The sequence below is a fragment of the Lolium perenne genome, chromosome 4 (assembly GCF_019359855.2).
Source record: "Lolium perenne isolate Kyuss_39 chromosome 4, Kyuss_2.0, whole genome shotgun sequence".
Classification (NCBI taxonomy): domain Eukaryota; kingdom Viridiplantae; phylum Streptophyta; class Magnoliopsida; order Poales; family Poaceae; genus Lolium; species Lolium perenne.
In genome coordinates this window covers 166,414,136-166,435,642 of record NC_067247.2, presented here as the reverse complement: position 1 = coordinate 166,435,642, position 21,507 = coordinate 166,414,136, and the positions used below count along the sequence as shown (strand labels likewise).

Genomic DNA, 21,507 nt, shown 5'->3' with positions numbered 1-21,507 from the left:
GGTGTATCCTCGCTGGAGTTGTCCTTGGTGGAGGCCTATATAATAACAAAAGGAGAGTTAGTAAGCACAAGCATGTTGGCAGGAGCCCATAAGGATAGATGAAATCAGTCGAGGCATGGATCGGCGTACGTGCAGGCTCTCTTGATCTGGAGAAGGGCTCCGGCGCTTCAAAGTTTTCCTAGTAGCTATTTTCCTCACCGTCGTTCTCGCCTTGGTCGAGGCTCGGGGGGCAGTTGGCCCCGAAGATACTTTGCTCTTGGAAGCCGATTTTGGTGAAATCGGCTGGCTCTGCATCACAACCTTTTTCAAGGGTGGCGAGTGTTTGCAGAAGAGGACCATAGGAGCCGGTGGGAAGAATTCAAAGGGGGAGCCGTCAGCATGTGTAGGTTCTGGACCATTTTGTTGCTGCAAAGAGACAGAGCAAGGTTATTAAAAATCATTATAAGCCACTTCAAGAAAATTTGAGAGTAGTAGTACCTGTTCTGCGGGGATGTTATATTCAGCATCGAGTTGTTTCAGCAACGGTCCTAGAGCTCTCCTGAAGGCGTGAGTTTTCCACATGGACCACCAGGTCTCAAAACCGTCGGTGGAAGAGGTGAAAGAGAGGTTGCTAGGGATTGGGATGGCTAGAGCATCAAAGAAAGAGTAACACCTCTGACCGGTGAGGATATCGGGCAAGTCAGCTCTGCTCTCTGTTAAGTGATGTAGGAAGAAATGGGGAGACACCTGCCCAAGACCAAACTGCCGGTCTGCTACGACCGGCTGATAGGACTCATAACCAGGTTTGATGATCCTGTTTGATGTGCTCATGCCAACTGGAAGGAAGCAGGGACGGATCATGGTGGAGTACAATTGCCGGGTGCTGGTGTCATCGGCAAAGCTGTCTAGCCTGAAGGAGACTGGGTTCTCAAAATTCTCAGATTCCGTGTAAGGGAAGAAGAGAGGATTGTCCAGGCCTTGGAAGAAAATGCTGAACCATTTTGATGCTTCCTTGGGGATCAGTTTACTACCTGGAAGGTTGTACAAAGCTTGGCCGTAGCTAGTGCATCTGATTTGCTTCCCGTTGGCATCTGGAAAGGTGCGAGTGGCCAGAAGTGGGAAGTTTGGGATGTGGTTCTGGAAATATAGCTGAGCCCATAACTGAATAAACCACCAGGGACCTCCTGTTTTGACTGTCCTTTGAGAGTATAATTTGACGGACATTAGTTGGAGATATCGATAGACCTCTCCAAGGAACAGTTTGCCGATGCCAAGCTGGGTGCCTCTGGCAAGTTCATAGGCCAAGGGAAGGTAATTCTTGGTTGGAGCAAGTGAAGGGCCACAAAATATGAAGTGTTCCAACCAGAAATTTAGGAAGGTCGTGTGTTCTTTCTCTGTTACAAGGCCTTTATTTTTCATGTGGCGTCGAAGGTAAGCACCCCAGTTTGTGCACTCTGTTTTGGAAGAGAGCTTGAAAGGAACATAAAAGCAGAGGGGCTGGGGGATGTAATGTCTAGGCCAGTGATCATCACCACATCTAGCAGAGTTGGTGTCATGGGGCCGTGGCCAAACATGAAGCAGTTCAGAGCATCAGACCAGAAGTAGCCGATGGTTTTTAGAAGGTTTTCATGCTTCTCAAGGGGAGAAAATGATAAGGACAGAGCATCGGCTATTCCTGTGGTTTCCCATGTGGATTGGTAAGTTTTGGATACTCTGCTGTACCAGGAAACCCAATCTTCAGGAGGGTTAGGCCAGGCTCATAAGCAGTCGGCCCAAGAAGTTAGATCTAAATCCTGGTTCACGAAGGGGATCCTACGAGCCTCGCAAGAAATCAAACGGGCAGGACCCTCGACAGTACGGGGGCCAAGACAAAGAGAGTTTGGAAGAGAAGGATGCGGCAACAAAATGTCTGAAACCTAAAATTAATAATGGAATAAGGCATTAATTCAGATGTTTGCTATTAATTACAACACTACGCTCGGATGGCGAGGGGCAGTTAAGGATTACCTTCAGGCCAGAGACCGTTGCGTTGGCGTTGGACGATTCCGCCATCTGATTCGCTGACGGAAATGAATCTGCGCGGTTGAGGATCTGGGATTTGCGCCGCCGCGAGTTGAATCTGTTCGATGGGCAATTGGGGATCTGAGTTTGGTCCTTTAGATGAGGGTCACAGGTTACCGTTTGAATTTGGGACTGAGTTTGGCCTTGATGGCGTTTTATGGTAAAGACCGATGCGTTGCCATCGGCTCTTTGTGCGTTGACCCACTTTGACAATCGGAAAAATTAGACATGGAGACATTCTTCATTGATTAAAAGGGGGATTTTACAATAAGAGCCGATTGCTCTCAAAAGAAAGATCTACTGCCTAATGCACTACTACTAGCCCTATTCTAGTAGTCCCTAATCTAGGGGCCGTCGCTGCCCTCGTCGTCGCCGTCCGCGCCGCTGTCGGCGCTGCTACCGGCGACGTCTTCGTCGCTGCTGCTGAAGCCGCCGGCAGGGGCTTCTTCTTCGTCTTCGTCGTCGTCGTCATCGTCCTCCGACCCGGCGCGGAAGCGCTTCATCGGCGGGTACTCGTCGGAGGAGGTTTTGTCCTCCGCTTCGTCCTCCTCGTCGGAGGAGAGGTCCGCGCCCCAAGAGAAGGCTTCGTCGCCACTTTCCTCCTCCAAGGCCCCGTCCACGAGGAAGTGGAGGTCATCCTCCCCGTCGGTCAAGGAGTCGTCGTCCTCGGACTCGACGGAGAAGTCCCAGTCCCTCTCGTCCCACCACTCTGGGGCGCGGGCCTCGTACGCCCTTATCGGGTCGTACTCCGGCATCGGCTCACTGGAGGAGGAGGACTGGAAAGAGAGACCTGAGGAGGCAGAGGAGGAGGAGTCCATGGCAGAGGAAGGGGTTTTTTTCGAGTGCTAATGCAGAGGAAGAGGATGAGGAAGCGAACTGCTCGGATGGGTTTAAATAAAGGGGATATAGTGGAAGATGATTCAATGCTGTGGCAGTTTCGAGGATGCGGTGCCAAAAACTGTCAAATCGTGCAGTGCGGAGAAGTTGAGAAGGCAAGACATCATGATGAAAGGGCACTGTAGCGGTTCTGCTCTGCAACGCATGACCCGATGAAGGAAAACAAAGTGGTTTTGGAATTATTATTGCCAAAACCAGGGGGGCATGTGTTATCACCAGATTTTAGCCAAATCAGAAGATGGGCCGCGATTGAGATGGGCTTGGAAGATATACACATGAAGTGTTTATGAAGCGGCCTCGTGCGAGAGTTTGGGCTAGATTGCCCGTGTATCTGTACATTATGGTAGATCGCATTTTAGTTTAGAATTAAGAGATAGAGTTTGGTTCGTACACAGTTAGGTTTATTCCAAAGATAGAAAGTCCACGGACTATAAATATGTATCTAGGGTTATTGAGAAAGGAGGACGATCACGTTCACAACAAACACAATCTAGGCGCATCGCCACCCCTTGTTTCGAGGGTTTCTTCCGGGTAAGCGTCATGCTGCCTAGATCGCATCTTGCGATCTAGGCAGTATCGGTTTATTCGTTGTCTGGTGTTGCTCGTACTGAAGCCTTGTTGATGGCGAGTAATACCGTTTATCATAGATGTTTTGGGGCTTACATCGATGCTTTTCTGAGATGTTTGCTTAGTTATGCTGCCCCTCAATATCTAGCTGCCTTTACACCTATCTTGGGTGTAAGGACAGCATCTTGCTTCATCTTTATTTAGTAGATCTGATCTGTTATGGTTGTTCCTTGTTATTCAAGGTTTAGTTTGATATCTGCATGGTTAGGCCTTGCAAACGGGTTGAATGATCCAGTAGTGCGTAAGGTATGGTTTGCCGATCCAAGAAGGGATGTTCCGGGAATCGACTCCATGTTAGTTTTTAGGCCTCCTCGAGGACTAGTTTTCTGTTATCTTTCGTATCTGCCAGGCTCAACTACGTGTAGGACGTTCCGGTTATGCGGTGAAAGCCCTAAACTGTCGTAGATCGATTTAACTTGGTATTGATAAAGCAGGATCCCCATGTTATCATAGATCCAATATGAACCATGGGTTAATCGGCTCTTTGAGCCGATTCACATGGGTAACCTGAGAGCCGATCGAGGCTCATTTAATGTTTACGTGTCTGCCATGCAGGAAACTAATCGAAGCAATCCAACACCTTCCTGACCAGGTATAGGTCAGGTGGCACGCCCTTGCAACCGCCAGGACGTGTGCCGGAGCATTGCGGGCCGTCGCCCGAGGGACCAGGGCCCACCAGCAGTCCTGGGAGCCTCCCGGCTCTCCGTGTTGCTCGTCGCTGCTAGCCGGTGGGTTTTGGCAGGCAACAGATATGTAGACTAAGATGCCATAGACGTCATGCATAGTGGTAGGATGCTCTTTGCGTGATCTACAGAGGTTAGCGGTGTGGTAGACGTCATGGAACAAGGCACGCAGTATAGAAATAACCGAGGCACGCAGAGACGATGATGTATCCAAACGTTCACACTCTTTCGAGTGCTACTCTCCGTTGCAGCGGTGTGGAGGCACAAGCCTCCCCTAACACCACCAAGGCCTCACCGTATTCTCCTCGAGCCTTCCCACCAAAAGGGAAGTCCTCGATCCACTAAGGGGCCTTGAGGGTGGTCACAAACCCGCGCAAAGCTTGGGGCAATCTCCACAACTTAATTGTAGGCTCCCAAGAAATCGCCACAAAGGCTTCATACTTGAGCAATCTCCAGAACTTAATTGGAGGCCCCACAAACATCATTAGGATCACTAAACCATCTAGGGTCCAAAAACCCAAGAGGAACAAGCTCTGGGATCAAGCCCCCGAAGAGAGATCTCACGAACATTCACTTCCGTGTATCACCGTGGAGAGCTCAAACCGATGCACCAAATGCAATGGCAAGTCCCTCACTCTCAAATTCCAACAAAACTACAAAAACTATTGGGTGTGCTTTTGCTTGATGAAGTCTTATGGATTGCTCCCACATAATCCAATATGGGAGAGCTTATTCTTCTTCAACGCATCTTCACATATCCATGATCACCATATGTATGGCAAGCTTCAAGCATATGATCTCTTCGAGATGGCTCATCTTGAACTAGCACAATATTTCTTGTTCCTTCGTCTTGTTGATTTCTTGAATACACATGAGAGTTCGCTCAATCTTCTTCTTCAAGCCATACTTGTCACTTGAACTTCTTCATTTTCTTATTTTTGCAACCTTGAAGCCATGGTTCAAGAATTTTCTATGGACAAATCCTATAAATATAATTTAATACAAACATTAGTTCATAGGGATTATAATTAATTACCAAAACACGCATGGGGGCACCATGCACTTTCAATGATGACAACTCAGCTCGTAGTCGGAGTCTACGTCGACGACTTGGTGATCACCGGCTCCAACTCCAGCGGCATTGGCAAGTTCAAGATGGAGATGAAGAGCCTATTCCACATGCCCGACCTCTCGCTGATGATCTGCTACCTCGACATTTAGGTGTGACAAGTGTCATGCGGGATCGACATCTCGGTGACGACCTATACCCAGAAGCTGCTAGAGAAGGCAGGGATGGCCAGGTCAAACCCCTGCCATGTGCTCATGGAGTTGCGTTTCAAGCTTTCCAAGTGCATCACGACACCCGCGACTGATGCGGCCGAGTACCGAAGCATCGTGAGGAGCCTCCAATACTTGGTGCACACCTAGCCAGATCTAACCTTCGTAGTCGGATTTGTGTCACGCTCATTGTGGGAAAAGGCCCTGCCTATGCGGAGCTTTAGCACGCTTAGGCACTAGGCGATGATTAAATGCCTCAGATAGGCCATACTCTAATGGTAGTTGTTAGTAATTTACTAATTTGCATTCTCTAAATTAATATGCATTCATATATGATAACCCATATACGCACTTGATGGTAAAAACCTATATGCGCACCTAGGGCCATTAAGCGTTGTCTAGGCACTAGGCGAATGAAAACCGCCTCGCCTACGCCTAGAACCTTTTCCAACCTTGGTCTTGTATCATGGATGCTCCAACCGAGGAGCACATCACTACCGTGAAGCGCATCCTTTGCTACACAGCTAGGTATGTGCTACTCGGGTGTAGTTATGATAGAAACACAAGTGCGCCACACCTAGTTTCCTAGAACGACAACAACTTGGGTGGGGATGCAAACTCGCTCGGTTGTCTGCCGCAGTTGCTTGCCAGCAGATTTGACTGGCTCGATTGTTGGCCGATTTTAGCAACAACGAAGCAAAGCAAGTGGTACTCAAGGTCGACAACAAGTCATCTATCTCACTCGGAACAAGCGATTGAAGCACATCAAGTTGAGGTATCACGTCATTTCGGACTGCATGGGGATGAAGAAGATCGACCTGAAGTTCGTGCCAATAAAACATCATCATTGGGAAGCTACGCTCAAGTATCGGCATGGTGGAGGTGTCACCGGAACTCGAGACTATGGAGTGAATGCTGCAGTAGGCTTGTGCTTCCGGGAGTGTGCCATTCCCGGGAAGGCTCGTGTTCCCTCCCTGCCCGGGTATTGTGCTCATGGGGAGTGTCCCCGGGAGTGTGATCCGAGGGGGGGGGGGGGGGGGGGGGGTGAGTGGGTCTCAGGATTGGCCCGAGTAGTCTTGTGAGGGCCTATACAAGGAAGTAGAGGTTATGCAGACTAGGGCGTGGTAGACATCATGCATAGTGGTACGACGTTCTCACCGTCATCTGCAATGGTCAATGCTGTGGTAGATGTCATGGACCCATTACATCGTAGTCCGATATGATGTTACCTTTTGACTTTGGCTGCCTACTTATAGGGCCATGGATGAATGAGAACAGTGTGCCAAATTATTCACTTGTTTCGGTCACCCCTTCCCCTCCTCTACTCTCAGTTCATCCGAGCCAGCAGTGTCAAGTCGGTGGTTTAGGGCTATCATTTTTGGCCCCATATAGTGATGCTTGTTCTATGTTTTCTCATACTTTTAGATAAAATAATAGGGTGTGACTAATTTTCAGTCGACTCGGAACTAACTTAGTTCTTAATCAGATGACATTATCTTGCAAATCATCATTAGCACGCAAGCGAACGGCTCAGGGGCATTGCAACTAAAAAAATCAGTTGCAGCCCAACTTGCAACTGAAAAAAATCTCTGTTGCAAACCAACTTGCAACTCAAGTGCACGAATCATGATGTAAATCCGGTGGTGTAGGCTGAGAACTAGCAAAACCGCGAAAAGAATATGGTCAAGTTTGGAGTTCGAATATTTATAGTTTGAGAATTATAATCCAATGTCCGGGATCGAAAACCACTGCCTTCACAGATGAATGACATAAACTGACGACAACAGAAATGGAGACAAAATTGAGTATCCTCTACTCAGTTGCATCTGTGAGGAAAGCTAACTATCTATGAGCTAACTACTTGATACAAATAAATTATTTTCTTCCTACCAGAACACTACTGCACAAATCTTCCTAAGATTGGTCAGTCTTTAATCTCTGCAAGTGAGAGTGATATCTGCAAAAGTAGAGAATTAAGGAAGGATACTCCCGACTAACTAATTATGGTTGCGATTTGAGCCGCTGCCTGGGATTTTCCTGCCGGCGTTGAACTCCACCTCCCGGGGCAGATTGCCGTTCGCTGGACGTTGAACGCCCACGACATGGAACTCGTTGGTGTCCTTGCCCACCATGGGCGTCGTGCTAGCCGGCTGCACCGCCAGCAGCAACCTCCTCGCCGCCGCAGGACCACGACGACCTTGCTGCCACAACCACGATGATGACGACCCTCGTGTTGACGCGGCAGCGGCATCATTGCCGTCGTCGAGAGACAGGGCAGCCGTTGTGGATGGCGACGCCGCCGCAACACCCGTGAGCAAGAGAAGCAGGAGCACGGCGGCGAGGAGGCAGGAGACGGCGATCGTGCTCGGGTGCCGGCCGCCTAGACTCAGCTTGATCTCCATATACGAACGTTGGCTCTAGCTAGCCCGACCCAGTTTGATCAGATCGTAAAGTTCGTGGTGGATTTCAACACTCGTAGTAGTAGCACGTCGTCCGAGCTGGAGATCGCGGTGACTCTTATATACACTGTACGTGATGCGATGATGCCAAGTGAAAGCACGCAGCTTCCACGAGTGGAGTGCGTGGGAACGTGGAGTGACCATGTTACGCCATGCGCCTCTCCACGTGTTATTCTAGTTGTTTTTCTCTTGGTGAGGAAATGGAGCAAAAGACAGCCATGTCATGCATAACCAGAATTTGCGCAAGCTGTGGGAAGAACATGCATTCCCAGCTGCGATCTAGATCCATTTCCCTCTAGCTATGTCTCGACGGGGACCAGGAGGTTATGAAGAAAGTCCACTTTAATTCTTTGGAAAGTTCACTTTTAGTCCCAAAAATTATTTTTAATTTAAAATTGACCTTGAACTTATAGTCCACTTTTCATCCTTTTTAGTTGAGTTGAGGGAATCGCTGACGTGTAAAAAAAAAAACTGTCAACCAACCGAACTGGTTTTGAATCGACCAAGCACAACTGCACAAGCTAGCTGAGATGTGGAACCCAACATCTTAATGCAAAAATTGAAACCCCTGAGTCCCAGAAGGCAGTCTCTCGCTCGGTTTCTCCCTCTCCCAGTTCACTTGAAGCATTACGCCACGAAGGACCGCTTGCTTATCCCATCAGTATCGCACTGCCTCTTTGCCCTTACACCGTTGCCTTGAGTTTTTGGCCACATGTGGCAGATATTTGCCAGGCTCAGTTGATATAAGGAGTAAAAGTGAATGATTTTGAGAGTTCAAGGTTCATCTTTAACCAAGCGGAAGTTCTAAGACCAAAAGTGAACTTTCATTGGAATTTAAGGACTAAAAGTGGTATTTCTTCGTTATACTAACCTACAATTAATTTGTACAAACAAATTCACTTTTGCTTACTTTTTTACTTTTTTTTACTTAGTTTCTAACTTTTTTTGCTTCGAAACTAAGTAAATTTCAGTCAATTAAAATTGCTTGTCAATTGGCCTACACTTGTAAAGTCTGAGGGATTTGGCGATTCGTTACCACAAGTTATTATGTAAGTTATATATGGAGCGAGGCAGAGATGATAAGGATTTTATTTTTGTGAAGTATAGATGATAAGGATTGTTGGCATCTAAATATCTACTATAGAAAATAACCAAATATTTAAATAACTTCAGGCCAATTTATTAAAGAGATAATCCAGTGCAATGATCTCATCAACACACACTCAGGGAAGAGATATTATTCGATTGTGCACCCCTTGTTTGTCTCTCGCCAAAACTGTATCACCTATGCTTTATATTTCTAACTAAAGTCACCTATGCTTCCAATACCACGTTTCAAGTTTGTGTTAGAGTTAGACTGGTATTCGTGTGGAGTAGCACCCTTATCTCTCTTGTTCGCACTTGCGCAACGCCGACCATGTGATGCTATCTTTGACTAATATCTGTAGCCGTCCAGCCGTAGTACCTACACTTCATTTCTCATCTTGGTTTGTGCCTTCAGATAAAGAATGCTCGAGATTTAATCGTGGAGAGGTACGGCCAACCGGTCAGTTACAAACGTATCACACACAGATGCACTGTTCCTTGCATTTGTAACGGTAGCAGCTGTCTGGTCTGGATTATATGTGGATTAAATCCAGTGCTATAATTAATCCAGTTTTATGTTCGAAACCCCAAGTGAAAATGCCATAATCCTAATTCCTAATGAAACCATCCAACACGACGTAGGCATAGTCAAAAAAATTACAAACTATTTAAAATGAGTAATCAGAAAAATTGTGTAAATTTGTACCAGAATTACTTTCAAAACCCATTGTTTTCTGAGATTTTATACATTCGAAATGAGTGGTCAAAGTTGCATTTGGAAGACGGCACTAGTGGTTTTCTCTCGGTGTGTGTTTCTGCTGTTTTGCATATAGAGTCTCCACATGGAACAAGAGTGGCCATGGACCATCTGTCTCTTCAGCTACAGATTTGACCAGCTACCAGCTAATTAAGTTGAGCTTATTGCCCAGCTCTTCCTTACAAAATGCTCTCTCTTCAATCATTGCCACCTGCTTAGCCTCTTCTCTTGGAGACTTAATTGGATCCATAATCCACTTGCACCCACGCAAGCTACTAGCTTAGATCACCTATATCTTAACCCCGCAGATTTGACCAGCCATTGGACAGCGGCCCGGTTTTTCCTCTTCATGGTTCAGTCATGAGACATTTTCTTGGCACTTGCTCTTGGACCGCAGTGAAAGATGGCATATGGAACATGGGGCAGTAGGAGGAGTGAAGAGCATTATTGTCTGCACTTGTCAAGTGAACACAGTATTATATGTGCTCTGTCGTCAACTTCACATTAAACTCTCCTCGAACATTCTCCTGACAGTGAAAATTCAGTCATCTCTGACATCTTCCTAGTGGCCTGCAATCTGTGAACTCTGCAGTTGCAGTTAGTCTCTGTTTTTTCATGCAGAATCTAGTTTATGTCCTTATCATCACTTTGCCAGAAAAAAATGCACCTCAAGGTTTCTTTTTTCGGTTTGATATAGGAGGTTGTTGTGAGACAACGGCTTTGTGTATCATCAGATGCAAATTTTGATAATTTTTTTTTGCTTTAAACTCTGTGTATGAGCTGCCTCTGTTGATCTCAGTCCCTCACTGATTAGTAGTGAAGGTTAATTTCATCGTGACACATATTAGTTTAGATTACTAAGTACTAGGTATATGCATCATGGGGATGTAGCTCAAATGGTAGAGCGCCCGCTTTGCATGCGGGAGGCACGGGGTTCGATCCCCCGCATCTCCAATATTTTGCATGTCAGTCATGATCAGTACTGTGGTTATAATTTCTTTTTTCCTTTCCAAACATTTTGTGTCGAACCCCGTGCAGCAACTTGTAGTCAAGCAATGTATATTTGGAATATCGCAAATACAGAAATTGAGGAATTTGTTGCAGCCAAACAATGTGCATTTGGAATATCGCAGAAGTTGAGGAATTGGCAGGAGACCACCCCCGGGCTTACGAGGTACCGTACACCAATCTGACACCCCACAGTTTTTTCCTTTTTTTTAAAATTTTGCAACTTTATTATTCATTGTGATCCATAATAAGTATCAAAGTTTAGAAGAATTGGGAAGAGATTCGATCAGTTCATTAGCAAGGAAGCAGTCGGAAACCGCAAATGCACCAACACTCTTCATAGAACACAACTATATTGGACACTCAGCCGACCTAGCCACCCACACGAAGCACAAACACACAGCCGAGAAGGAAGACCCTTGTCGAGGTTACATTTGAGTGTCATCGTCGTCACTCTTCTCGTCAACGAATCCGACGACCACCCACGGGTTCCCTTGCTACAACCGACACCAAAACCCATGTAGGCCCATGCCGAACAATCAACCCAAAGCATCTAGGAAGATATAGCTCCAACTTCGACAATAAACTTCACATGAGTCACCTTGCACCTAGAGCTTTACAGAAGCACCATTTTTTCTTGACCATGCGGGGCCAGAACTTGACGGAGGACTGTGAAAACCTCTCTCGATTCGGAAATTTAGAAAACCATCTCCGATGAAAGAAGCAGGTCTACTCCTAGGATCATAATATGATCTGAAGCCTGATACAATGTCCGTGTTACTGCAGTAGATTCCTTCCATGCTAACCTTCCAAATCAGCTTTCGCAAATCGCATGTCCTACCTATAACTACGGCATGAACTTATGCTTCGTTCAAATTACAAATGAAACTATCCTTCATAGAAGAGGTGAAACTTTTGTTCCATACGTGTTCACGTATTTTCAAAAGCACTCCAGAAAATTGATTTTGCCATAGTAAGTATTACAATAATATTGTGTTACCCCCAAAGCTTAACGTCAAAACCTGACAGAGTAAGTGCCATTTCAAGGTATAACATAATTGGTATGAACCGGATACTTTCTGTTATGATCACTAATCTTACACAACCTAGTATATTGAACAACCAATAAAAGAATGGACCATATTTAACAACATACTAACAGGCAAGAGCTCCTCCTTTTTTCTGTAGAACAGCAAACAGTACTACCTCTTTAACATCCTGAATGATGGCATGTTCTGAACGCTTGAAATGCCTTCACTTGTAAGCTCTTGCTCTAACTGAACTAGTGTGGACTTCAGAACTTCCTGATAAGATGGAAATAAAGGTAACCCGGTTGAACAAGGTGATGGAACAAGAAACCATTAGCATGCGGAGAACATATCTTATATACAAAACACTCACGTTGAATTCCATATAACTAGCTCTCCTTGCAAGCCACTGAGCATCAAGCATCTGAAAAGCTACGCAGAAAAGGTTATCGAAAGCCATCTTGTCATCTTCAAGTAGCTGGGCAAAGCAAACTCTTGCTTTGGAACTCCTATTTCCTGCAAAAAAGTGAGCAAATAGGAATGTAGTTTCCCCGTGAATTGGCCTGCTTACGAACCACATTCCACAAGCAGTCGAGCAAAAGTAACTATAAACAAAGAATAAAAAGACTTGCATTCATTTTACCTGATTGCAAAACCAGCGTTTGAGCTAACGTATAAGATATGTTTACGCCAGCTACTGCAAAGGGATATTCCCATTCAGCTCTCTCACCATCCGCCTTATATAATAGCCTATGAAAGGAATCCTGCATGTCAAGCAGGTATTCAGCATTAAACCAGACTGAAAAAAACAAACTAATGGCGGATTTATAAGGAGTAAGTGTTCATGATGAACAGAAACATACTGGATAATTTCTAGCGAAGTATATTAGATTCTCCAAGGACATGAACCCCCCTGCCCTGCAAGTAACCTCGGTTGAGTGAATGTTGACAAAAACACAAGATACTCCGTAGTTCCTTTAAGTATCAATCCATAGGAAAATGAACCTAAAATCTGTTGATGGATCAGAGTTCTGCCAGCCCATCTCCTTCCAGAGATCTGATTTTAGGGGAGGAAGTTGTCGATCGGGATAGGCCAACTTCCAAAGTTCCTTCAGAGCATCCTGTAATGGAAGAAGTGGCATTCTATTCATGAATATCATCAGCATATTAACTTATGAATGATTTAATTTATCATTCCTTTAAGGTAGAAAATTACTATTGACTTGCTAAAACAAGAAAAGTGCTGCATAAACGTTCAGGATGAGAACCTGGTGCTGGACGGTGTTGCAATCAAATGGCACATTTGATCTTTGCCTCAAGAATTTTAATCGTTCTTCCTATAGAGTAAATGTGAAACTGTCAAAACCATATTGCCATATCAAAAAAAAGTTGACAGATGCAAACAACAATGGGATGAAGAAGAAAGGCTATTAATGTAGGTGCCATTACTACCCTAAATCGGAAGGGTGGCAATTACGCATGTGAGTCAATATCTTAGGGAAAAGACACATTAAGGTAAATGCATATGTATTGGGCACACACACAAAACACATTTAGACGAGGGGGGGTGGGGGGGATTCCAGCGCCAAATTACAAGATATTCTAATTTCTAAGTTGGCGCTTACAATGGCAAACTCCCTTTCATGTTCATTATACAGGATTTCAAATAAAAAAATAGAATGTCTGCAAGTGCCACCATACCTGTAATGGACTGAGATTAACTAGCATCGTCTGTCCATGTTGTGAACTTTGAGGAGCACAGGAGCAACCAAACAACCTTGCTAGCAACGACCCAAACTGAGAAATAGCATTTACTACAAAGAAAAGAGAGCTTTCTGAGCATTAATAAAAGCATAAAAATAAGTCACAAAAATAGCAAGCACAACATATTGTTCGGACAAGAATAGCAATGTTAGTTACATAGAGATTATCTCGGCTTAATCAAATCCCTCACTAGCTTACCAGCAACTACAACGGTCCAAGTTGTGAAGATAAGAGCACGAGAAAATCATATATTTTGAAGGACAGAATTATCACTAGGACTAAAATGATAGCAATTCACTAATTCATATGCACTTGATGAAAATGTGATTTGTTTCTCAAGTAACTAGTACAAGATGTAGCATTTTTTTCTGAACTGGCACCAGTGATAATTACCTATCCTTTTTGCAGATTGAGTAATAAAATCAGATACAATATGCGCCCAATGAAGGCACTGGTGAGTTTTTCCATCCCAGAGATCCGGTCGTATCGTATGCTCATATCCCTGCAAGAAACACATAATGGAGGACATGAGAAGATGACAGAAAGCAAGGACAGTGTCTATAACCCCAAATTCAAGTACTAACCTCCGATTTGCTCCCCTGAGCAGTATTTCCTAGAAGAGGCTCGGTGACAGAATCCGGCGTCGTCGTCGTCGTCTCCATAAGCTTGTCGCTCCCTTTATCGGCAGGCCTCCTCCTTACGGCTTTCGAGGCCATCCCGAAGCTCAGATGGCTGCACAAGCCATACCTGCCACACCAACAGCAAGTGCAGGACACTGTAATTCATTCCATACATTTGGCAGGAGAATCAAACTAGTAGGAGTAGGCAGTTCCTTATTAAGTAAAAAAGTGCAAGTGTGGAATTAAGCAGAAATAGCTAGTGACAAGAGGAAACACAAGGTTAGTTAGACCTCTCTCTCTCTCTCTCATTTGGTCAATGAAGACGCACGCACGGCACAACCCAATCCTCGATCAAAAGCTACGGACAGAGGTAGCCAAAATTGGCCGGCCCCTGGTGGTCGCCCCGCCGAGGAGACTAATCGCGCTGCGCTGTGGTCCGAGCAAAAGCTACGAGGTAACGAGCTCCGCATCTACAGTAGATGGATTGGGACGGCGGAGGAGGAGCTGCAGCTGGGAAGGGAGGTTGACGCTGCATCGCATCTCGCGGGTGGGGGGCACCTGCTTACCTGGCGATCGAGACGAGCGTTGGCTGGCCGTGGGGCTCGGGCGACCGGGATCCGCCTCTAATTTTCCTCTTTTGAGGCACGGCTGGTGACGCCGACGATCGCCGGGGTCGGAGGAGATGAGTCCTCCTGGCCGCACTGCGCGCCGGCGATCTGGGTTGGACAGGACCCTGATTTTTCTTCTGTTTCAGGGGTGTTCCTGACAAAATGGAACCTGATTCATTCAGTGCCACCTACCAACCAGTCACCCGTTCGCGCCACCACGCACCACGGTCGACGGTCTTTCGCCGACAGTGAGCACGGCATATACCAGCTGCGTGTGGCCTCAAGAGGACCTTCTCGACGACGGCAGCGGCATGGTCCTAGATGATACTATCGGTGACTATGCCCCTATAGATAGATGGTGACCTCTGAGTTTGAATATACTACGTGCTCACCAAATACTTTCAGGTCCTTCTTTCATAAAATAAAAAAACCTTTCAGGTCCTTCTGATTCAAAACCAAGCAACAAAGTACAGTACAAGATTCAGGTTCGCCAAAATGCTACAGTACAACCATAGAGAGTACACCAGATTATGCCAAGTCCAGTATTAGTTGATCAGCAAGAACAAAACATTCAGATACCAACAATACTCAAATGAGGGGGCTACAAGCTAAAGCTCCACTGCATCACCCCGCCACAGAGTTCGCCGTCCTTGCTAAGACACCATAAACAACCATCTAGGAAACATGCTAGCACACCTACAATGTCTCGACGGTCCATAAAATATCCTCAGTAGGTCAAAATGTTTTCAGGTACAGCTCCTACTGCGCTTTACATCTTCGACTCATCTGTGTCTTCTTTTCCTCATTCTGTGGAGTTCTCATGGAGCAAGACATACTCCCGACTGCAAGCAACGTAAACAATGACATCCATAAGTTCAAATCTGTTAATAGTCCCTGGCACTAGGTCTGAAATTCTGAAGAAAGATTTTGCATGCTTCAACTTGCAATCAAAGGCACATACAGGAAAAACATGTGACGGGCAGGTTCAAAACTAGTCTTAAGAAAAAACTCTAATTAAGAAAATAAATGGAGATGGTATGTTATCCTTCAAGTTGTCTCAAACCAATATAGTGGGAACAGCAAAGTTACTAACATAGTTGCAAATATGTGACATTTCAATAGCACTTTCTTTAAGTGATTTGACGGGGACGAACAAAGCAAGCTAAACATCTTAACCAGCAAGGATGAAATAATTTCTTAAATTGTCATGACCATACCTACTATTGCCAAACTTAATGTTGTCCCTTTCAAAGAGTTCGTAGTAACGGTGAGGCTCAATACGATTCTCCTGTAGCAATACAGCATATTAGAGAAAATATTGAAATGATTAAATGTGGAAAACATGTATCTAGAAAACTTACATTAATAAATGTCCCATTGGTACTACCAAGATCCATCAGATATGGCCTGTTAAAAAGCAGAAAGGTTAAAAAAAAAACATCATTAACATATGAAGTACTTAAGAACTAGGATAAGCATGCAGATTAGTTATGACAATATTGCTATCTACAATCTAAGTACCTCACTTTCTGTGCCATCATGCCATCTGGTTGCTCCTTCTCTACAAGTCTGAATAGGGAAAATATTAGTTTATCACAGTATGGTTTCTCAACATACAGAAATAAGATTGTTAAACTTGCCTATATTGAAGAACTGCATGTTGCTTGCTGCAGGAGGGATGATCTGTGGGGACATCCGCAATCCTCCTTTCCCTTCCAAAAAGGTAGTGGCTCATACGATGAACATACAGTGGTTCTGTTCAATTAGATAGCATCATCAGAAACATTCACGTGCTAGAAACTGAACTATTATATCAAGAAAAGCATGCTAGTTTGTTGGTACCCTACACAACGTATAATCACCGATAGTGACATTTGGTTCCTTCAGCTAGTTTCGCTGCTGGGCAGGCAATCCTTGCTAAGGAAATCTTCTGTTGGACTAGGGACCTATAAATCCATCCCAAGATCCTTAACCTTGCTAACCAAGGCCAAACAAGGTCGAGCAAAGGAATTAAACATGCCCTAATATTTTTATTAACTTGCTACTCATTGTTGTTAACTTTAGAGCATTCACTTCAATTCACACCAAATCTAGTGAAATATTTATCAAACATCAGGATGCAAGTGGGAACGGGTCTTCCAACACGACAGTAACCCATCCCACACAAGTCATAACATAGTGTGGGTGCCCATGGGTACACTGGAACTGTGTGGGACTTGCAGGTCTTTCGTTCAGCCCACATCTTAGCCCAGTTATCACTCATGATTTGCCTGTAGGGACGAATCAAGCAGCCGCTGGCCTGCTGCAGCAATTCTTCTCCATTCCACAGTAAACTAAAATGGTAAAACCTCAGCATACAGGCAAACACAACAACTTTTCTCGACATATGCCTAATGCTGTGAACTGATCTGTTGATCATGTGTCACTGACTAATTCAGGTTCAGATGCAGCTGGAAGATTGATCACAAAAAAATAGTGACATTGACTCATAGCTACATCATGAGCCGGAGAATCTTCTGAATTCTGAGATAATGATGCTAGGTATGTGTTTCACTACTCATTGACCAATTTATAAATTAATTAGCAGGACGCAACTGTGTGTCCAGTACAGAGAGAGGCAGCATGTATCTAGCAGGAACAAATAGTTACTAGAAAGATGGATAGCATGACATGAAACAAACAATAGCTTCATATATGGAGAGTAATAAGTCGAATATAAGTACCATTCAGTGCTTCACCACCCTTAAAGACATAGAGTCTCCATCTAATATCTGATTTGCGAGCCTCTGAAGGTTCTGAATACAACAGAGTTATACCTGGAGAGGAAATGGATTGTCAGCTCTGGAAACCATGCAGTAACAATGTAGACAAAGGGAAAACTTGCTTTAGCGACATGCTTGTGACCAGCACCTCCAACTTTGTTAGTCTCCTCGGCAAGCTTTCCAGACAACTCAAATGACGGTTTTTGCTGAAAAATAAATGCAGTCGCTATACATAAGAATGTGTCAATGAAAAGAAAGATGAGCAAAAAATGTTGTTAAAGTACTACCAGAAAACTAACAAGCGGTGCATGTATGATTACACAATATTCTACAGATAAATACAGTAACATTAATGCAACATCCATTATGGTGTATGGAATACCTTCTCTTTCACCTCCAGAGCTTCTGCAGCAGTATTCATCATTGCCAATGAATCAGGATCACCACTCCTGACCAAAACAGTCGCTGGCGGTTAATTCACAAACAATAAAATGCATAGCACTGAGAACATTTCTTAAAGCAAAATATCATGCTCCAAAAACATAAGAACCAACAAATACGCTGGTAGTATAGCATCCTGAGTAAAACATAAAATGATTCAGAAAAATAGCATATATAACATAGCAACCTAGCAGGTCAAAAATAGAGAGTTAATCAACCGATTCCACTTGAGCAGCAACAAAGAAACATGGTGTATGGTAGTTTTTCAGTTTTCACAACATAGGAATTTACAAGCAAATAAAGTGATCCCAACTGGAATGATTTTCCAACAGAACAATACTGGCCCAGAAACAGCAGCAAATTGTTACCTCTATTACTATTATGTTTCCATGTGTCATGTTCACTTGGCAGGGGATGAAATTTGATAAACAAACTAGCATTTCTAAATTTAGGGAGATGCTCCTTTTGCCATGTGAAGGCCAAAAAAATGTATCAGACATCATAAAAGTGCATATATCTTTATTGACACCCGACATAATACTAGAATTTTGTGTTTGAGTGGCAATCAAATAGCAATCAACTATAATGGAGACAGGAAGTGATGCTCATGTGCCCACCCTGCTGGAGCATGAGTCTCCAACACAAGAGTTTGGCAAGTAAAACTTTTTCAAAAGGCACCAAAAGACATCCTAACTTCTGCATGCCTTCGCTAGTAGAGACATCAGGTTATTTTCGTATGCCCATTACAGATCACTGTCTTTAAACTGCCATTGGCAACTATAAACGCCCAACACTAATTCCGGTGGCAAGAAAGACATGTCCTAAATTTTTAGACCAAAAAAATCTTGGGACATTCCACAAAAAAAGATGTATTCAGGTATAACACCAACTTAAACAGATTGAACTAATCATTAAAATGATAAGATTTCCCTTAAAGTATGTACCTATAGCAATAAACAGAAAAGTGTAGCAAACAACGTTTCTACTAAGAATTTAATATGTATATCAGTCAAGAGTTTCAAACACTCACCGGGATGCTCCATCTGCTCTAGAGCTTGTATCCTGAAATAAATCAAAGGAAAATTTGAGATTGAACTCTTCAGGCCACAATAGCAAACATGAAAGTTACCATCTTAGTTTAGAGTGAAAAGGTAATTGACTACTAATTATGTCATATGGAATCTGCAGCCGGGAGGGTTGAAATGAATCAGGTTTATGTAATGATATGTATGGTGAAGTGAGCTACTGGCTACACAGGCTGCACTGCATCCAATTGATATTCCAAGCTATGAAATGATTTTCGGACATCCTGTTAATTTGGGCGGAACATATTAGATATTGAGCAGCACCAAAGAACATACATGCAATAAAAGAAGACAAGGCCAAGTAAGGCATAGGAATTATGGAGAGACATCATGAAAAGGGTTGGGTGTCACCACACACCTCAAGACGTGCTGCACTTCTGGATGCCCTTGGTGATGAGTGAGATTCATGCCTGCCCCTATGTGTATTCTCTTCTGGAGACACTGATCGGCCACGCCTAGATGATCTTCCTGATCCAGCATTATTCTCATGCCGATCTGACATTCTCTGTCGTGCGGAATCCCTTCTATCATCCTGGTCTGTCCTTTGCTCCCTGGAAGCACCTTTTCGATCATATGGATCTGACCTTTTCCCTCTTGAATCATTCCTTTCATCATCCCGGCTTGACCGTGCATCTCTTGAAGCACCTGACCGGTCATCCCTGTCAGCCCTTCTATCTCTTGAGTGAGAGTGATCCCTCCCGTCATCATTATCCAGTCTTCCGTCCACCTTCCTATCTCTTGATGCATCCCTCCCCTCATCACGCTCCCTGTGCTTCCGTGTACTCCGTTCTTCCCTGCTGGGAGGCTTCCGATGGTCGCCCTCAATTACTTCTGACCTTTCACGCTCATCCTGAGCTCTCTTTAGTCTCCTGGACCGTGGTGAGAGCGACCGAGGCTCCCGTTTCCCAGCAGGTGATGGGGACCGTGACAGTGCCCGAGTGTGTTTCGGCGACCTGACCCGCTCTTTCACCTTCTCTCTCTGTGGCGACCTCTCCCTGTGTGAAAGGCTGGCCTTAACAGGAGACCGCCTCCTAGGTGAGCGAGTCCTCTCAGCCCGCGACCTCTCCTTACGAGCTGACGGGCTCTGCTTGCGTGGAGACGATACACGCTCCCTCACCGGAGAACGGGATCTTGTGTGCCCCGACCTACGGGAGGAATGGTCCCTCCGCTCCACGCTAGAAGCCATTCCTCACCTGAAGCATCACAAAATCAATTCAGAAGGAGAAATAATGGAGAAACCGCTTGGGGATGATAAGCAGAACAAAAAAGATGATCGGACCTCACCAGATCTGCAAGCGCTAAACACTGGATGCTCAAACCAAGGGAATCAACCTAGAAAAGGGACGACGTACTGCGGGTCGCGGTGGGGCTAGGGTTTCTACGCGGGTAGGGGAGGGGGTAGCAGCAGCGTTCTGGGACGGCGAAGGCGAGGCTGCGTAGCCGGCCTCTCGCCTCCCCGGCGCACGGTCGCGCCACACAGGCCCAGCCGTACCACGATGGCTTGGGTGCTAGTCTCCTAAACAACTAGGAGTAATATGGTGGAGTAGTGCTAAGTGCTACTCTGCTAGACTGATGCGATGCGGAGGGGGGATTAGGGGAATTAGAAGAGGTGATGACCGGAAGTACCTGGCGAGTGGAGTCCTGGGCCTTTGACGTCGCGGTGCCTGCAGCCTGCTCCGGCGGTCGCCGCACCGCTGCTCGCCTGCTCCGCTTCCCGCCGGGTCGCCTACTCGCCTAGGGTGGGGCGACCTGCGCTCGAGTCCAGGGTGCCCGACGCCAGCGGGAGAAGGGGAAGAAGAAGCCTAGGCGGCGGCGGCGATGGTGGGCGGTGGGCGGTGTCGGAGGAGAGCGAGGTTGACGATGAGGAGCCGATTGATTTGGTGGCTGGGCCTGGATGGATCATTCATTCCCTCACACTCCCAGGTCTTTTTCTCTTTTCTTTTCTCTTGCCTCTATTTTGTTTCTTTTTTCCTTTAAAATCTAAAAAAAATCTTAAAAGAGTTTTTTTAATCTGAATATTTTTTAAAAATAACATTTTTCAAAATTATAACATTTTCTGAATTTGGAATATGTTTTAGATTGATTTTTTTATGACAAAAATCAAAATATAAACATTTTGAAAAATATTTTTAATTTTTTTTCAAGGTTTTGAATAAACAACATTCAAGTGTTCAAAAAAATATTTGCGAGGCTTTCAAGAACGTTTCTTCGTTCGAAACAATGCTGATGTTAATTTGAAAATGGTCACGGTTAAAAAATGCATTTATTTAAAAAAAATTGCTTAATACAAAAACTAAAAAATAAAAGGAAATAAAAATAAAAATACGGTTGTGCTTGAGAATTGCATTTCTCTGCGTGGGACAT

The 21,507-nt window shown here is 44.8% G+C and overlaps 2 protein-coding genes and 1 non-coding gene across 3 annotated transcripts; 1 reads left to right on the top strand and 2 right to left on the bottom strand.

Moving 5' to 3' along the window:
* Positions 1–10,708: 10,708 nt before the first annotated feature.
* On the top strand, positions 10,709–10,781 carry TRNAA-UGC (transfer RNA alanine (anticodon UGC)). The gene has a single exon. It is a non-coding gene; the product is annotated as a tRNA-Ala (tRNA).
* Positions 10,782–11,770: 989 nt separating this feature from the next.
* Positions 11,771–15,101, bottom strand: LOC127294454 (uncharacterized). The gene is made up of 10 exons (XM_051324272.2): positions 14,814–15,101; positions 14,212–14,374; positions 14,021–14,129; positions 13,565–13,677; positions 13,132–13,200; positions 12,869–12,984; positions 12,727–12,781; positions 12,507–12,627; positions 12,237–12,379; positions 11,771–12,139 (listed from the first exon to the last, which is right to left on the bottom strand). Exons 2-10 carry the CDS (start codon positions 14,341–14,343, stop codon positions 12,038–12,040), a joined length of 960 nt encoding a protein of 319 aa, XP_051180232.1. The 5' UTR covers positions 14,344–14,374; positions 14,814–15,101; the 3' UTR covers positions 11,771–12,037.
* Positions 15,102–15,277: 176 nt separating this feature from the next.
* LOC127294453 (uncharacterized) lies at positions 15,278–21,049 on the bottom strand. Its single transcript, XM_051324271.1, has 11 exons — positions 20,770–21,049; positions 19,502–20,336; positions 19,089–19,120; positions 18,000–18,066; positions 17,766–17,823; positions 17,579–17,671; positions 16,496–16,610; positions 16,377–16,424; positions 16,217–16,262; positions 16,073–16,143; positions 15,278–15,697 (listed from the first exon to the last, which is right to left on the bottom strand). The coding sequence occupies exons 2-11, from the start codon at positions 20,327–20,329 to the stop codon at positions 15,658–15,660; spliced, it is 1,398 nt and encodes a 465-aa protein (XP_051180231.1). The 5' UTR covers positions 20,330–20,336; positions 20,770–21,049; the 3' UTR covers positions 15,278–15,657.
* Between the last annotated feature and the right edge of the window lie 458 nt (positions 21,050–21,507).